Source organism: Diuraphis noxia, unplaced genomic scaffold, assembly GCF_037042655.1.
Source record: "Diuraphis noxia isolate RWA-SAM2 unplaced genomic scaffold, SU_Dnox_SAM2 contig0004, whole genome shotgun sequence".
NCBI lineage: Eukaryota > Metazoa > Arthropoda > Insecta > Hemiptera > Aphididae > Diuraphis > Diuraphis noxia.
Genome location: NW_028301714.1, coordinates 25,081,320 through 25,101,876, shown reverse-complemented (window position 1 = coordinate 25,101,876; position 20,557 = coordinate 25,081,320). Strand labels below are relative to the sequence as shown.

Sequence of the window (20,557 nt, the reverse complement as noted above, 5' to 3'; positions counted from 1 at the left end):
TGATTATGGCTAGTCGCTAGTGAGGGAAAGCAATTTCAATCTTAGAGTTACCAACAAAAAAAACTAAATTGTTGCACATTTTATTTGAAAAAAAAATTTTAAAGTCATGAATTTATTTAATCAACTATAATATTATAATAAGTTGCAACAATATATCATTTAAGTTTTATTATAATTTTTAACTATTTACTCCATAAATTTTAAATTATTGTATTACTGTAAGTTGCCGCAAAATTGCCTACTTAATATTAAAAAGAAATAGATAGGAAATTTGATTTATTATGTACCTACCTAATATCCCTACATCAATAGCATCAATACCTACCTACTATTGATTAAATATACTATATATATTTAATCAATGTACCTACTTAATAGTATACACCTAGTGCCGGCACGAGAGGTGTGCACGAAGTGCAACCGCACAGGGCCTCGCAATTTTTTATTGGTATTTTGTACGATTGTAACAATTATGTTTTCGTCGTCACTTGTCCAAGAGGTGGAGAGGGGGCGTTGTTTTTATAAATTGCACAGGGCCTCGCAAATCATAGCACCGGCACTAACTCATGTCAATAAAATATCAACATAATTTCATATAAATTATGATACAAATTTGTATACATTTTTTTATGACTTGTATTTCTTTATTATAAATCTTATGCTAATACCTAAGTACATTATTTTTTTTTAAATTTTTTTATCCACCAGTTGATAATAATTATAATAATAAAATATCATTATCTGAAATTTCAATATGTTATGTTTATGAATAAAAATGTCCATTGTTATTCACCTCAATTATATTAATACTTATGCTTAATAGCATTTAAGTATTTTACGGTTGATAAATGTATTCAAAACTTATAAAAATTAATTGATTGAAAATATTTGTGATTAGTGTAAACTAAATAATTACGAATCTGATTAACTATTAGTAATTTTTAACTTAAAATTTTTTCACAATTTAAAATAATTTTTTCTAAAACATATTACTGATGGTAATTGTTTTTTTATTGATAAATAATACACTAATTTTTATTAAAAGCCAAAACACAATAAAAAAAAATACATTTATTTTTTAATTTTTAAGTTCTATATTTATATTGGTGTTATAAAGTAGCATATCTATGTATTGGGTTATATAAAAAAAATGTTTAAAAAGAGTAAAAAAATACATATACATTGAGTGTTAAAAAATGCAAAAAATACATATATTATATTATAATTAACTGAAAAGTTAATACATCAAGACAGAGTTGGTTTAGAGATTCTTAGTTATAAACGACCATCTATAGCATATGTATTTTATGAAAAATGTTCACATTTTCATACAAATTTTACCAACTCAAAGGTGATACAAATGTAAGAGTATAATTTATATAATAGTTTATCCATCCCACAGAGGAACCATTAGGAATGTTGAAGCTTAGGCTTTTTTCTCTTCAGCTATAACTATAAAAAAAGAAAAATTATAATTTAAATTATAAAGAGTTATAGATTTATACAATTTAATTTGTATTATTTTATATTAATTTTTACATAGGTAACTTTATGAAATAAGTTATACAAATGTGAAATAATACCAAATTAATGTTAAAGTAAAGACTTATTTTTTACTACATTTCATTGCTTACTATTTGTATAGTGAATGATAAATATTAATAATGTAGCCTGTTGGCTACTAAGTATTATTAAATTTAGGTACCTTCTTTAGTTGGTAATGGGTTTTTTTCTTCAGTTACTGTGGGTTTCAACTTTGTGGGGTCAAAGTTCTCAATACCTGCAATTAATTGTTGTTGTTCCTTTTCAGCTTCGATCACTAAAACGAAAACAAATAAATGCTTTTATTTTAAACAATTTGCAAAAAAAATTAATTACTTATATATATTGAGCACGCTTGATGAATCACCCTGTTTATGTCGCATCCACTTAGTGTAATCGTATTTTTCATGAAATGGACATAATAGGTATATTTTATCCATTTCATGAAATGAAAACTCTTATTTTACACTTTGTGTAATATTTTAAATTAATTACATCAATAGGTAACATTCCGTGAAATTGAAATTTTTAAATACTACATATTATATTACTCTTATTTGTTATGAAAAAATACAATTAGATTATTATAATATAGCAACTATATAATAATATAATTCAGCCAATGGCCTCCGCAGCCGAGGCTTATTTCTAATAAAAAAAAAAAAAAAAATAAATAAATAATATAATTACCTTTATATTATAACTTTTCTTGAAATCGAAATCTTTAAATACTAAATATTATATTAATAAACTCTGATTTGTTATGAAAAAATAAAATCAGTTTAAATTAAGTTTACTTTTTAATCTATTACATTATTATAATTATTTATAATAATATAATAATTTATATAATAATAATAATTATAATAATTTCATGAACTAAAATTTGACTTACACAATAATATGATCGTAGTTCATGAAATGGATATCCATTTCATGAAAAATACGATTACACTAAGTGGATGTGACATATATATATATATGGGTAATATATTACATTACTTGATAAATACTGACCAGTCTTATCAGGGAGTGGATTTTTTTCTTGAGTCTCTGTGTGTTTCAATTTGTTAGTATCGAACCCACCAACACCTTCAATAAGTGCTTCAGTGATGGCTTTTTGACTTTTTTCTGCAGCCACGTCTACAAATAAAAAATCTTATTACTTATTAAATATCTAGGTGTATTATAATATAATATTATAAGTTATAACTATTCAGTTTTTGATTATTATTTAATATGGAACAAATAAATATATATGTTTAATTTTAATGTACCATCGTCTAAAATAAAAACAGCATCATATTATGTAATATACTTATAAGCATGCACTTTAAAAAAAAAAGTTCGACAAAATATAATTTATAGCATGAGCACACTCACCTTGAGCATTCGGCAAGATTACTTTTTCCAGAGTATCTGTTCTTTTCAGCTTATCCGCACTAAAGTTATTGACGCCATGGATGAGATCATTATGTTGGCGTTCGCGTTTCACGTCTTTTTTTAACCCAAGAAAAAAGCAATAGCAAGCAATTTAACATACTCAAAGATGTATACAAGCAAAAAGCGTGAAAAATTCACATAAACATGAAATTTACACACATAAGCAACATATTTATTTTGGCATTTGACAGATAATTTAAACTTATAAAGCCATTTGAAATAACAAGTACCTACTTAATGCATTGGCAATTGTCATGTGTTTCAAGGAATATGCTTTCACTGCATACTATGGGACTCTAAGAAAGCGCCCAGATTTATCTATTTATATGAAACCTAACGGTCTTATTTCTCATAATACTCAATTTTACTTAATTAAAAATATTCTTTAAAATATTTGTATGTTTCTTTGTTTTATAGATATGTATGAGTTTCAAGTTGTTTATTAGTGTACATTTATTACTTATTAAACAATTTTAATGTTGGTAGTTCTAGATATATGTCAAAAGTTTATTAATAAAAACAGCCAACAAGGATAACTAAATAGCCTTAGAAATAGATGTTAAATTAATGACGAACAAGCTAAAACCCCTTTTCGATGAAAAGGCGTCTTAAGCTTTATCAATAAATATTTTTTTATAAAAAGTTATAAATAAATAAATTGTGATTTAACACATGCACTTTTTTTTTGAGGAACAGGCTTTTTTAATACATAATTTTTTCCATTAGGTACATTATTTACATAACTCGCAAATTATATAATTATGTCTGCCATGTCAATGACTTTAAGCTTACATTTCAAGTAATATATCAATATTAAATTTACATACTTTGACAAACATAAATCTATTGTCAAATGTCAAATTTACCTAGTAATAATAGATGCTAGGATAGAAGGATGTCAGCGCACCATTCGTTTTCACTTTCTGACCTACGCACAACATAGCAAATTTACGTTAAGCAGAATCAACTCCTGGGATGTTACTTTTAATAATAGAATAAGTTCACTTCTTAACAAACTTAGACTTAACAACATTACTACACAAATCATGTTGCGATATACGCACGCTACATTCGCTTTTTACGATATTTTAATTTCGAAGCGATTTAAAACCATTTTAAAATAATTGTAATTACTTACAAGCTCATAATTTAAACAAAAATGAAATAACATAAAATTGAGAACATAACGACACAATATATTATAATGTTATTAACTTAAAGTTTTGAATAATAGGTGATTTAACTCTAATATTAAAGTAACAACGTATAGGGTTTGGTACTGATGTGCGTAAATTTGGTGTGTTCCGCGTCACAGGGAGGACACAAATGATGTGCTAACATCCTCTTATCAATATATTATTATTTTATACATAAAACTATAGGAAATAGAATTGTGCATAATAAACTAAAACAAATTTAAAGATATTATAAACTTATTAATCAGATTGTCAGAAATCTCACACAACAAACTAAAATTTGTTTAGCAATTAGCAAGTAATTTAACAAACTAATAAAGTAATAATTAATTTATCGGAAATTATTTTTTTTAAGGCTTTGCATTTTAATGCCCGTTAAATTTATATAACTATATAAGCATTTTAAACGATCAATATAAAAAATAATAAATCGTATTATTTTTGAATTATCAAATTAGTAATTACCTTCAGCAGTAGGAAGAATGATTTTTTCATTAGTATCGGCCTTTTTCATATTGTCAGGATTGAACCCTTCGAGTTGATTTTTAAGGTCGAATGCTACCTTTGGCAGATCTTTTAATGACGGAGAACTCATTTCTATAGAAAACAAAAATAATAATAAATCAAGAATAGTGTTAATAAAACTACCCAAGAATAATATTTAAAGTAATGCATTTAAATTTTTTTCAAAAAGGGTGATTCATGCAATGACTCATTCTAAGTGGGAAAAAACTCATAATATCCCCTGGGCATTATGTGTTTTAGCGTTCATACCAATTAAATCGAGCATAAAATGTGTAATGTGCATATATTTATTCCAATTTAACACTACATATACTGTACATAGTATACATATTATGAAAAATACCTACCTATATAATATAAAATGAAAATATTTTTTTTTTAGAAAATTACATTTTTATTTTGTAACAGTATGGATATATAAATATAATCTATTAATGTAAGTACAGCTAGTTAAACTAAAAAATAAAAAAATAAAATTATTTGATATTATAATAAAAATAAATACATTATTACAACGGAAATAGAATCCCCCAATGTGTTGAGATTGTGTTGTATACACATTTGTCAGAGAATAATGCATTTAACGTTTGGGTGGGGGGGGGGGTGCTGAGGCATTATCGATCACGCAGGGAGTATCAAACTGGTAGGAACAATGTACCCATAACCCTATACAATACAACACATTTAAATATCTATGTGTTATATTATGTTACTATAAAATACAACATTAAAATGCACTTTCATGTTCTATAGAATGATAATTTATTTTGATAGTGCAAAAACGTGTTATTTACCAGTTGATATCAATATAAATGATTTAAAATATGATTCATAATTTTTTTCCCAATCCGCAAGTAAAATCTTAAACCTTATTAATACTATATATAACACAAGGAAATAACATAGGTAATATAAGTACTGATATAATATAAGTTATTTATATGAATTAGCTCATAAAAAGAATTAAAAATACAATTAAAGGCAACTAAAAAAAGAAGAAGAGAATTTATGCTTGGCTTTGATACTAATATTGGTATAAAAAAGAATATAAAAACACACAGTATATTTTTAAATAATATTCTTGTTCTCATTCTGATTATACTATCATTTATTACATCATATTAACATTAACGTTATCTTACATTAAACATAATATCTAGCTAGTGTCGAATTATTAAAACAGGGTGTGTCAGAGTCGACCGAGACTTGGAACCACTGTTAATTTGAGGACCCTACAGATGGATTCTATCTGAAGCCTGAGCGGCTGAGCATATACAACCACAAAAGGGTAGAGTATGATTGAATGCACTTTAAAATGTTTATTCACGAGTGACGTGCCTATTTCGATGAATTAAAACCTAACCGGGTGAGCTTTATAAGTATTTTTGTGATGCCAATCTTGATAAATATTTTTTTCAATATTATTGCAGGATATATTCGTCGTTAGATGGAAGTATTTTCCTAGTATCATTTAATTTAAAGTTCATGATATTGCATTTTACTATAGTCATTTTTAGGTGCTTACATTTAAGTATATCTCGAGGGCCAACGTTTAAATTAAAAATGTATTAATTTGTTAAAAATATAAAATTATTTATTTATAAAATACATTAGTAGGTATATCGTGCGTACGTGGTATGTCTGTCTAATCACGGTAACGTGGTATAATATTTCACTCTCGTATAAGAGTCAGTATTAAATGGTGAACATACACCATACAGACTCACATCAGCTTCACACATATAAAAGTAAATTTATTATAATTTTTATAACTTATAAGGTATATTTAACAATTTAGATTATAAATCATAAACACTCGACTAAGTAGGTAAAGTGGTAATTGAAGATCAGTCAATTAGAACTTCCCAACATCGACATTTTATAAATCATTAATAATAATTAATTTTTGATATGGATCGGTGCATCTGTATTTAAATTGGGTCATTCACCCAAAAACGCATACAAGATACGGGTTTACTCCAAAGTAATTAATATAGTTATGCAGCTTATAATTAGGTAGGTAGGATAACAAATATAATTTGATTCAAAATATCAAAAGTATAATACCTATTACTAGAATAGATATGAAATGTACTCTTTAATATACCACCATTTGCAGTTTTTAATCTACAGTAGTTGTATACCTATACGGCTATACTAGAAAGATGAAACAGTTCGTCATTGAAGTAGGTAATACTGTGTGTATTAAAAATCATTTCCTTGTACGGTAAATAGGTCTTGAAACCAGTATTAGCTCCATGGTCTTTCTTTCTCTGTTAACCGTTTTTGTGACGCTATATTTTTTTATGATGTATTATTTTTAAAGACAATGATTATGTAGATGAGCCATGTAACCGTACATTTATCCACATTACTACCCATCTTTTGATGGTATAGGTATATGATACATCCAAATATGCGTATTATATAGGCACTATATTATACTTTCCTCGAGTCCCAAAACAGATATTAGGTATTTACTATTTATTAAAGACCAACAAGATAAATTATTAAAAACCAAATGAAAACATGGATATATTTTTTTGTATGCCATCAAGTATTACGGCTATTATGATAATATATGTATTAAAAAAATGTTTTACCTGCCTAAAAAAATAAAAGAAAGGAGAGACATGTAGGGCACGGCTATTTACTATTGTTTATTATACAGTATTCGCTAATAAACTATTGTCATGTAAAGCAAAAGAAATATTTATTTTTCAAACAATAAAAATTGTGTACTTATTTCATCTGAAGTATCACAATTCACAGTGTATCAAGCAAGCAAACAAGAACGTATTAAATGTCAAAGATAATAATTCAAACAATTTTTTTCTTTTGAAAACGTGAATTTTACAGAATGTTTCAATAAAATATAATATAAGTAGGTATTGAAAATATTTATATTAACGTCTTATGGCATTAAAAATATACGGAACAGAAATAATAAACACCGTAAATGTATACACGTTTCTATATAGAGGTATACCACCACTGTATGAAACCTGAGACCTTAAAAGGTAAAAGTCCTAGTTATGCATCAAAACTACTTACTAAACATGTCAGTTTTTATATTATGCGTATACTTATATTGACAACGATTCTAATAAAAACTATTCTCTACAAATAATTTATATGACTTAACCGTTAAAGAATTATATACGATAAGTTTAAAAATGTATATGTACATAATTAATAGTGTAAATATTTCTTTAAAATACATTCTTACAGAAATAACATCAAAATATATACTTAGGTAATATAATACATAAGTACCTAATTAACCTCGCATTACAAAATAAAAAGTAAAATATATTGATATAACCATAAAACTTCTTTTTTGTCACAACAGACAAAAATAAAATTATTACAATTTTATTTCATTTAATTTACTACTTAATACTTACGAATATTATTGTTGAGAATTATTGATATAAGGCTAACCAGAAAAAAACAAGTTAGTATTGAAATTTGTTTTTTTACTATAGACTCCAATAGACTCTACATTTAGCTATTGAAGCATTATCATGGAAATAATAAAAAGTTAAATCAAATTATGAATATAGTCAATATTAATTTTTGTTACTCAGTAAAAAGTTGGAAGCATACTTAGTTGCTCGTACTACACTTCTATATAGGATATCATATAATATACTACAATTGAATAACTGATGATTAAAAAAATGATTCATTTTTTTAAATTAATTCTCTAGTTATATACTGAATATTGATATGAGTCATAACTCATAAGATTTTATGAATGATATGTCACATACCAAACAGATAAATATTTATATTTATCATACTGTTAAATCTATATGTTTATTATCCATACCTATATTAGTATAAATATTGATTCATATAGATTACTATTACATGTCCCAAAAATAAAAAAAATAGTGAGTGATAGCCTCAAAGTTATACAATCTACCTGAATTTCATTGGTATAACCTAAACTATTAAACAAATACCGTCCATGATGCGTAATACTTGTGTCGATCAATTTAATTACATTTAATATTTGAGTACATTGATTAAACTGTACTTCAATTACAAGCGTACATAAGGGGAAAAACAAGGAAATTTCCCCCCTCCCCGAGAGTTTTTTTTTTAAATATAATAAGTATTCATATTTATTTTTTATAATGAATATTTGATTTGGGGTTTTTAATGGTTTTAAAGTGAGATATTATTTAATAATTTCCCACTCCCTCGAAAATATTTCACAGGTACGCCCACCGACTTCTATGCAGTGCTAATCTAACTTTAAGTACCTAAGCCGTCTGCGGCTTGCCCAATTATTAAAATGTATTTAAAATTATGTTGGACGTACAACTTAGGAGTTTGTTGTCTCTAATAAAGAAGTTCAGCCAAAGATACGATTATATACGACAATGGACAATGAATGATTTTTGCATATAAATATAAGAGCATATCATTTCATATAATATATAGATACATTTAAATATTTTTAAACTTTTTTACTCAAATTAGTTGATTAAAATATCAAGAAGTTTAAGATAAAAGATAAACAATCATTCTAACTATAAGTTAATACTAGGTATAATATACATTATACAGTGGTAAAATATCATTAATAATAACGAATAGTTTACGTTATTAATAAAAATGAAATATTGATTAGCATATAATAATATATTATGAAGCTTATAATGAATAAAATTCTAGTCATATCATATTTTTTCTGAATAATAAAAACATTATCGTTGTATTATGTGACGTGAAATATTTCAAATAGTTGTAACTTCCTGGGACATTTGATAATAACGAATATAGAATTTTAATCCATACACAAATAATACGATAAAAACCAATCCCCAACCATCCATGACCTTTCTATATTTTATTTTATTAATAGATAAACTAAAACATCAAGTCTTTTTGGGATGGGTTTCCACTTTATGAGCATGTAGTATTTTGATTTGATTTTGATTCCATTATGTAAAAGTTAATCTCACATTAAACACGCGGATTAAAATTTACAATAAATATCCTTTATCAACAAAGTAAATTTAAAAAAAAAACATCCAACAACAATTTAACAATTTTCCAATTGTTTTTCCTTTTGGGAAATTATTGACGAATTTTTAAATCTAAAAGTTAACTAATTGAAACTGTTGAATCAATCTAAAAAAATATATATAAACAGCGATAAACGAATAATTTTGCAAAAAAAGTGGTCATCCCCACAATAATTTATGAATATAAAAAAAATTACTAGTGAAGGATTATAATGTATAAATATATCATGCAGTGCAAATTGCATTTATTTAATAGAAGGGGCATGCACCACAAAAAGGAAAATAATACACTGGTATGTGATGACGTCACGCAGTTGAACTCAGTGGATGATGTCATCGTCTATATAGCTGATATACAACGGTACGACCGACCTCGAATTAAACACATATTCCCCCATTTTGTCATTTGGTTCTATATATTTTATACGCATAAACATTGTATTGACCACATGACTAATACAGACTATATAGATTTCCTGGACTGTATAAACTGTTATTTGTTAAATATAATAATATACATTTTAAAAACAATATGAAACATAATACATTATATATATTTAAAAAAAAGACAATAACAATTATAAAAAATAAAATTATATACAAAACTGTTGAATCATGTATGACGTAGGTAAAAAAGAAGACGGATGATTACAATAATTATGAATTTTAATACAAATTTATTAAATCGGCAAAGATAATAATAATAATTTGAATTTTATTTTAAAAAAAAAAACAATAATTAAAAATATTTAGTTGCAATTAATTATCTATACCAACTTATATTTTCAAATTTCCCATATCAAAATGTAAATTACATTTTAATTAGCTACACATTTATAATAGAATATCGATTATCGTATTTAAACTTGGCGATTGTATTATCTATAAAATAAAGATGTATATGCATATTATTGTGTAAACGTTTACAATAATTATGAAACCAGCACCCTAGTGTGCATTCCATAAACACAAGGTCTATGTTGTAGCCATGAACATTTTAACTTATAATAATACATATTGTACCTATATATATATTATATAGTATTATTACTGTTAATCATATTCATATATTCATTACTGTCACATCATACAAGGAATTATGTTGAAATTTGAACTAATGATTTATGTTAACTGAATGTATTAATTTTAAATTTTAAATCATTAAATTAGTTGGATATATTAATCAATTTATAACGTAAGAACTTAGAACAATGAAATATTTAAACTAAATTAAATAAACCACACATTTTTATTTAACATCTACCAACGTCTAAAATATAGTAATTACAAGAATAAAAAATTTTCTTAAGTTAAATCATTTTAAATAGTAATTTCTGATAAATTGAACTTTAGATACAAATATGTACCTACTTGTAAATTATATAACAAATATTAAACTGTGTATTTATTTTTACTATCATTTATAAATGTCTATGGTGTACTGCGGTGTTCATTTTATCAGCAATTAAAATGTAAAGCAAGTTTGCCAAGTCTTACCAATAGTTTTTATGTATAATGATTTTGTTTATTTTATTTAGGTATATAAGATATTAAACTATTATTTAATACCTATTTATATGAAATAGTCTGATGTTTAAATATCTATATAATATATAATATATTTAGGAATATAAATAGCACATATTTAAGAACATCTTTAAAAAAAATTACTTTTTACTACAATGTATATTAACAATTATTTATTAATACCTATATAAAAATGCTATACAAATAAATAACTTATTTACTAATAGAAAATAAATACTATAATAGAAAATTAATAATATTCATGATCTTTACATCCTCCACAACTTATATTTAAGCAAAGAGAAAAGACACTAAATTTGTATTACCTACGCAATCTTATAAAAAAATTAATACGATTATTCAGAATTTTTATTTTTATTAACACGTTTTTAACTACGAGTTATTACATACTAAAACCGTATTTCTAAATTTTAATAATACCTATTATCTTAATGGATCAGAAAATACCACTATTTTCGTTCTGTTTATAATACAAGTTCATAGGTACCATACCATATTTATTTATTTATTGATGAATGACTTATTATATAACATAAAGGATGACAATATAATTTTTGTTGGTTGTATTTTAATTTTTAAGCGAGTTATGATAGCATTTTTAAATTGCAATTTTTACATAAACAATGAATGAATAAACATAACTTACTTAAAAATAAAAATATTGTAAAAAATCCGGCAATATGACTCAGAAAATGTCACTATCATTAAGTTTGCTAATAGGTCAAATTACTCTTTCATTAAATCTAACGAAGCTAAGAATTTAAACTAACTAATGTTAAGCAGACGTCATGTGAGTGAGGCATCCTATTAATGAATCACAATTCACAATAGTCTGCATATTGTATAGATAAGCTACAAAATACCCCCCGAGGTATAGACTTTTATTATTTTTTTTTTTTAACAGGCAGTTAAAAATACTTTAGTAATGTTGTAAAATAACCGATAACGTATAATATGTACCTTAGTTATTGAAATAATGTTTTGGCTTAGCGTTTGGCTTCAATGTACAAAACTAAAAATCAAAGTTTTATGAACATAAATGTTTGGTATAACATTTATATCGTTGTTTAATGACAAAATAAAATAACAGTAAGTCGTGGATAGGAGGACTTTCTCAGTAATAATCTATACCCATAGTCACGCGATGATTCAGATATTCATAATTAATTTGAAGGCGATACTAATTGATTTTTAGCAAATGGTTTCAATAATCACGAATTAGAAATGTTTGCCAAACACAAATTTCTCCAAAGATGACAAACAATAATATTCACACAAAAAAGGTGAGTGTTTAGAAAAACAATTCGATGATTTCATCAATATTTCCATACAATAATAAATAATAATCGTTGTTGACTGCACGTTACGTTATGGTTATAGCTTATTAGTATTTTCAAGACGTTCTTATCAAATGCACGCAGTAATACATACAAATTTGTACTACCTGTACGTGCTGCATTTAAGTATATCTTATACATTATAGGTATGAATAAATTCAAGTGTTATCGACCCAAAAGACGTCCAAGGACATGAGTAATATGTAGTCTAAATTGTAGGTGTACTAACATATTATGTAGGAAGTTGACCGTTACATCGCAATCTACATTGTAGACTTTAATTTAATTTATAATAATACAATAAATACTAATATTATTCAGTTTATACACCGCTATAAAATTGACCGTACAAGCAAAATTTATATTAAACTATTGATTTTAATATTATGAAACTTTAAAATCTTTAAACACGAACAGTGGCGTACGCAGGGGTAGGGTTCTGACCCCCCCCCCCAAAAAAAAAAAAAAATTTTTTCATTTTACAAAAAAATCTTATTTACTATATCATTTTAAATACTCAGAATCGATAAATTGTTGGTAATTTTTAATAGATATAAATTAAATTGCTAATTTATTATTAATTATAATTTGTTGTAACTCATTATATAAAAACTGTTTAGCAAATTATTTAAATTGTATATTATTATTTAATCATTTACGCATGAAAAATCCTAACCGAACTAAAATCCTGCGTACTAGCGTACTACGCTACTGAATACGAAAGTAGTAACTATAGTAAGTACCAAATATAAAGTTGTAAGGATTAGTAAGTATAACTAATCATAAAATCAAATAATTTTTTACTATAATAACTGTATATTATATTCAAACATAGCCAATTGGCAATGGCCAGTTCGATCGATCAGTGTAAAACTAATTCAGAGATAAAATTTAAATTAACGTCACAATATATACAATAGTACAACAGTAAGTCTATATTATGCCGTGTCCTAAATACGGGTTATAACTACGCCCGGTGTCTTGTCGTCAGACAGATGTTTATACAACAGATTGCTATGCACGAAGCACTCGTCACGATACAAACACCTCTTTCACCATATGGTCAGAGAACTGAGAATTAAAAACAAAGACGTATTCTGTATTATGTAAACAACTTTATGAGGAAGTAAAAATCGAAATGTTTATTAAAAGCTGAAAACGTATTGTAATTGATTAGTGGACATAAAATGACTAACAAAAAATACCAATCAGTAGAAAGACTTAAACGTCAGTAGTCGATACTGCAATACTACAATATGTGTATGCTAATTTATATTAATCAATCATTTATATATAAATGATTTTATTACTAAAATTTTAAGTATTTTTTATCACGACAATGACCCATTACAGTTTTTCGATTGATAAATATCTATAATTAATATTTTACTATTATTTAATATTATACAAGCGAGCTACTTTAAAATCAAAACATTTACCGTATGCCATTGAATAGGTAGTAGGTACTGTATAGTAGTGTAGAACATATAAGACATAACTACATAAGTAACTTTTATATAGAAATCATTATGAGTGAATCAGCATTCAGCACAAAAAATAAATAAAAATATTTTGAAGCTACACAGTCGTTTAGAGTATTATCAAGTGGTTAATTAGTGTTGCGAAAGAAATTTTCACCCAATCAGGCAAACATTCGATATTATGATACATAATAATAAATTACATATATGAATATATACTTCCCATTCTCATGTTATGATATTAAATAGTTTGAAACCATAGATGAACTCATTAATATGTAACCTATTGTATTGTAGGTACCTATACGGCTATAAACGTACCTTAAATTAATTAATTATTATTATAATAGATTAAAACTTGAACAGTTAATAGTAATCATGAAATTTTATTTTAAAGAGGAATTTTTTTCATGTTATAAAAATAAATTTATTTTCGTTTTAATATTGGGGTTAAAAAGGGAGCGCCCAAATATAAAAGTTCAAAGTTTAGAGTTTTTGACTATAGGTAATTCAGAAAGTACGAATATACTCAGTGTACAATACATAATTATATGTACCGGAAACGTATACCGAGGGATTAGATAAATTAAATCTATAATAAATGCATGAATGAGACACAGGTATCGGATTTACCTACTTGGTAATTCCAACGACGACGTATTATGAATGTGTAAGCGGAAATCTGACGTTGGAGGTGTGTCTTCTTGTTCGGTGGAAGAACACAGTAGGCTGTATGACTGCGTAGTACAACTGACTGATGGACTACTGAGTACTGAGTGTCTGCCGTCTGAGTGTTCACCACGTCTTTGCTCACGACTGCTGTGCCGTCTGGCGTCTGGGCGGGACCGGTGTCCGGACGGGACGTGTACACCGCCACCGGTCGTGACGCCGTGGGAGATAAAAAAAATTGCAATCGACGGCCAGTGCGAACATACATGGTAACGTGAAATATCCCGGGAGATGTCACCGAGATTATTGTACGAGGCGTTGGAAATGTTCGGATCGTAAACTATTACTACAGTGATTTCAGTTATTATTTATTTATTAACTTCATTGAAACTTAAATGTCAAATAACAATGAATAATGGTAATTGAAAAGAAAATATGCACACTATATCACTATTATTATAGTAAATTAGATAAATACTAAAGCACAATAATGATATTATATAAATGTATAAAGGTTACAAACATTATATATATATAATAAATATATACCTAAAAAATTTAAATATAAATAAATATTACACAATGTCTAAAATATACCATATTTGGATATTGAATATTATATTCATGTAACTTCGTAAAATCTAGGCATATATACACTCTAGCTATACACATAGTATAGGTATATATGTCGTATCTCGTATGCTCATATGTATTATGTATTTATGTGTAATATTAATTATCATGATGTACCTGCTATAGCTATTGTACCTATATACATATATATGTATATATATAATAGGTACTACCTATTCTATACTTATCTGGCTATCTATACAATAAAATTGAAAAGCTGCAGTTTATTGGTAACCGCATCAGTCGAGAAAAGTTAGATTGATTTGGATATATTTTTTTTAAATGTTCGTAATATACCAAATGAAGTTTTTACAAAAAGAAAAGTTGCGAAAAATAATCGGAAAATTGCAATATTCGGAAAAAAATTTATTGGCCCTTTTTCAATAGGAACTTTGTATATAAATGTCTGTCACATCTTACATAATATTATTAAAATATAATTAATTGGATACATTGAAAAAATATTAACGTTTTTGAAAATATTTTTCTTATATAATTTTAAATGGTTAAATATCTACAATATTTTACTTTTCTAATTCCTCTTTCAGAAACGTATTTTTTTGGAGTACCTACTTGTAATATATATAAATCTAAAGTTTTGGACGAGTAGTTTGTGATACTTAAATTACAAGTAGGTACTTAAATCATGATAAGCTGCAGATTGGAATGTTATTATAGGGATAAATATGTCTGCAATGGCCCGATAAAATGTAGGTCCACTCATAAAACGTTTTAAATACTTATAACTTTATAAGTTATAACCAAAAATCTTCTCGTTCAAAATTTGATTTTTACAGATCTAAGTCTCCGAAATATATTCTGCTCAAAAAAATAAAATGAAAAATGTATTGTATTGATGAAAAAGTAAAAACCTTTTAAAAACATGATAGACAATAATAATAAATATAATTTTTTTCGAATTAAAATTATATAAAATAAATATTTTCATAAACAAAATAAACGTTCGTGTTTTCTGAAATAATAAGTGTTACGTTGAATAATGCTAAATTGATCTCGCATAGTCAACTCACGCAAATCGAACAAAGGACTTCTCTACAAAATTCGACTCTTTTCTGCTACCCTTTATTATATTTTTACCTTTAAGTTTGATGATAGGTAAATTCATTATATTGTTAGGTGAAGGTTATTACACAAAATTGGAACTGTTGAAGTGCTGAATACAAATTTGGTATGTTAACCTTATACCGTTGATTGTAGAATAGTAAGAATATACTTTTCTATCTATAGTCTATTCTATAATAAATGGTTATAAACTTATAACTTTATAAGTTTGTAAAACAGAGATAACACATGAGGTGTCCTATATAATAAATCTATAAAGCTCAGTGGTACGCCAGCAACCGTCAACCGAATTCTTCACAATCACCATTAATTCCTACTCTTTTTCTATTCCCTTCTATTTCCTAAACAATTCTATTTTATTCTCTATCTCTAAAAATTCAGATCATGCAAATCAAATAATATATAATTTTTCTATTAAAATATTACTATCATCTACTCCCATCGTATTTTATATTAAAACGCTAGTGGTCGCACTAAACAATTAAAAATATAATATATCATTTAATTCAATCAAGTTGAAGACACTATATAGTATCAGTAGTGTCACCAGATGCCCAATCATCCCATCACGTCGTCTAATTTATTATTTTTGTAATCCCATACCAAATTTACCAATTGTTTTAAATTTTCATTCTTATTTATTTTTTAAAAGTAAAAAAAAGTAAATCATTACAACTATATCGTACATGGCGCCGGAATATATACATGTATGATATAAACCTATAAGATGCAACGTTTAAGTGATTAATCGTACTGCCGTATATACAGTTATAATAGTATAATAGACTCTGTACATTTTACACATCTTAATTTTCTCAAGCGCTATCGTAATACTAATAAAATACTCATACTGGATTGTATGAGGTTTATACCTGTAGCTTGTCCCTGTCTTATACGATAGAACGGATTAATCTCTTTTCTTTGGTTAACACTTTATCTTTATGACTTTCGATAACAGTGTTTCGAAATTTTATAAAAGTATGGACTTAGTCAGTAGTCACTCTCGCTAATGTACTTAAAAAATTTATTCTATAAATTATTTATTTTACATTTTGACACTATCTCATTTATTTGGTCCATAATTTAATCTTTTCCACCATCATAGTTTAAGAGTGAACAATAAAATAATAATATTTAGGAAATTTCGAATTTGCGTATTTATTATTAACGGAAAAAAAAGCAAAAATTTTATAATAATTAGAATATTGATAGATTCCAGTATTTTACACGTAAAAATAATAATACCTATCTATATATAGTGTCTATTAATGAAAATGTATAGACTATATTTTTCAGTAATTATTGATGTTTTGTTTAAAATTATGTAATATCATTAATATTATTATATTTAAGGCTGGTTATTTATATTATATTAAGTGACATAAATACATAATGGATAGGTTAATTAATAATTACACTGTGTTGTGAAGTGTTCATTTGTTAGTAAAAACTAACCGTGATTACATTGTATAACTTAGTGAAAAAAGTAAAAAGTACAATAATGAGTATTTGTCTGCAGTTGCAGATTCTAAATAATATTAGTTGACAAAAATTGTAGGAAAGGTACCTGTAGGTGCCTAATACCTATACATTGCGCGAGCTACATAATAAATTATAAATACCTACACTACAATACCTATATTTATAAATATAACTATATAATAAGCGTGAGAGCGGATTTCCTAAATAGGAAGTAGGTAAGTGGTTGACTATACTTCATTACTCGTGAGAAATTTTGTCCTCTTGGTTTTGATTGACTTTGTTAATTATTGTTTTCTAATCAATCTATCATACGTCTTCCACGGCTCCGCTCTTCATAGATGTCCTGCCCAACTGTCTTCGACTTTTTAAACCTATATTATACTTTATTATGTTCATTGAATATTTTCCTCAGTTTCGCGTTATTTAGACCTTCGTTCATACCTAGCTATTCAATATTGTACATTATGATCATACATAAATAAATAAATGTCAAAATCAAAAACCCAAAGATCCAAAATATTTTGAAATTCATCTTATTACGTCTAAAAATACTAATACAATAAATATAATATATATTGTGAAAAAATCGATTAATTACAGCAACAAAAAAAAAACAACCAATCTTGATGAAAATTGGTTTTGCGTTTCTATATAATATACAAATTCCTATATTTTTTCTTAATATTTTTCTTTGATTTTTCCGATAAAATAAAAATATTTTTGTTGATTTTTTACTTTTGACTAGGTAATCAAGTTCAAATTAGATTCAATTTCTTACCGCAGAAACCACTTTCAAAATTGAAGAAATTAATGTTTACTGTTACCAAAGTTGATGGTGGGATAAAAAAATCACACATAATTTTGTAAAACCAAGACATGTGTTCGTCGATGAATTGAAATTTTTATTTTTAAATTTTAACAAGAAGTATACAATCTGTACCCTTGGGCATAATATGAATATGTGATATAATATTTTTATTTATTTTTTTTTTTGCATGAAAACGTGAGGGAAGAAGCCATCCAGTGAAAGCACTACCTATTTGTTTATTAATAATTTTGAATTTAAAATTTAAAAGGTTCATAAGAATTAAGAATTATATGAGACGAACCAGGCTATGAATAAAAATTACTTATTTAAAAAAAGGACAAAAATAGAATCAAATTTATAAATGATTTAATAAACCCATACTTTCCAGTATGCTTTTATAATTTACAAGCCATAAAATAAAAATACCCAACAAACAAGAAGTATATATGAGGGAATTGCAAATTTTTTGAGAGGCTAAGAGAGTAGTTATTACAAAATTATCAACTTATTTTAGGAATGCTAGCTGCTATGATTTAGCTATAATTTTATATTGATATTATAATGATTTATATAAATTATATATTGAACAGAATATTTTGAATTTTGAAAAGGATTGAGGTTAACATAGTTTGATGCTAATACAACATATAATTACAGGTAGGTATAGGTATATGAAAAGACCAATTTAATAAATTATAGTTTTTATTTTATAAGTGTTAATAATTTTAAATCTGTAGGCAGCGGCTAGCGGGCTATTGTTAAATTATTATTATACTGAAACTGAGTACTGACTAACCTTATTGGTTCAATAACGATGTTTAAATGTGAACAACTTTGACACTTTTATAGTAGGTTGTAGATATATGATATAGGTAAGAAGATTTTTCGAACCCCCCAGCGACAGACTGGGCACTCGAGCCCCGCCCACCAGAAACCGCAGAAGATGAAACCGTTGAAGACTTCACCCTGGCCGAACTGGCCCAAGCCTGCAAAAGACTTCCCCCTGGCAAGGCAACCGGCCCTGATGGTATCCCCAATGAGGTTCTAGCCAAGGTGTTCCTCCGGAAGCCTAACATCCTACTCAGCGTCTACAACAACTGCTTGGCCAACACCACCTTCCCTTCCCGATGGAAGAAATCCAGACTAGTACTATTGCACAAAGGCCCCGGCAAGCCGACAACCGAAGCGTCCAGCTATAGGCCGCTGTGTATGCTTGATTCCTCGGGGAAACTCTTAGAGCGGCTAATTCTGGCAAGACTCGACACGCACCTCGATAGCACCGGTCATAGATCACCAAACCAATACGGGTTTCGCCAAGGCAGCTCGACTTCTGACGCAATTGAACGACTGCTGAACGCCGCACACGGCGCAGCGTTAGGTGCGGCACAGCACAGGGATATTTGCGTGGCTGTGTCTCTAGATGTGAAGAATGCATTCAACACGGCTCCCTGGAAGAAGGTGGATAATGCCCTCCGGGTTAAGAATGTACCCTCTTACCTTGTGAAAATAATAAGATCCTACCTACAGGATCGATCCATATTGGTTGGCGAAACACTCCACCATCGAAGTACGACGTGCGGCGTGCCACAGGGCTCGGTTCTCGGACCAGCCTTGTGGAATGTCTTTTACGACGATTTATTGGACATGGAAACCCCTTCGGGTGTCCAACTCGTGGCATTTGCCGATGATGTGTGCGTCATAGGAATCGCCCGCACAGGCGAGGCAGCCGCTACCCTGCTTAATCCTGTATTAGCTAAGGTATCGGCTT

General features: G+C 27.1%; 1 protein-coding gene across 2 annotated transcripts; it reads right to left on the bottom strand.

The window, feature by feature from the left end:
* Nucleotides 1–989: 989 nt before the first annotated feature.
* Nucleotides 990–14,956, bottom strand: cib (thymosin beta cib). Of its 2 annotated transcripts, none has more exons than XM_015524788.2 (6): nucleotides 14,748–14,956; nucleotides 4,647–4,778; nucleotides 2,926–3,039; nucleotides 2,560–2,685; nucleotides 1,706–1,819; nucleotides 990–1,452 (listed from the first exon to the last, which is right to left on the bottom strand). In XM_015524788.2, the coding sequence occupies exons 2-6, from the start codon at nucleotides 4,774–4,776 to the stop codon at nucleotides 1,427–1,429; spliced, it is 510 nt and encodes a 169-aa protein (XP_015380274.1). In that variant the 5' UTR covers nucleotides 4,777–4,778; nucleotides 14,748–14,956; the 3' UTR covers nucleotides 990–1,426. The 2 variants fall into 2 exon arrangements, with proteins under 2 accessions (XP_015380274.1, XP_015380273.1); XM_015524787.2 differs by having other exon boundaries at nucleotides 14,752–14,887.
* Between the last annotated feature and the right edge of the window lie 5,601 nt (nucleotides 14,957–20,557).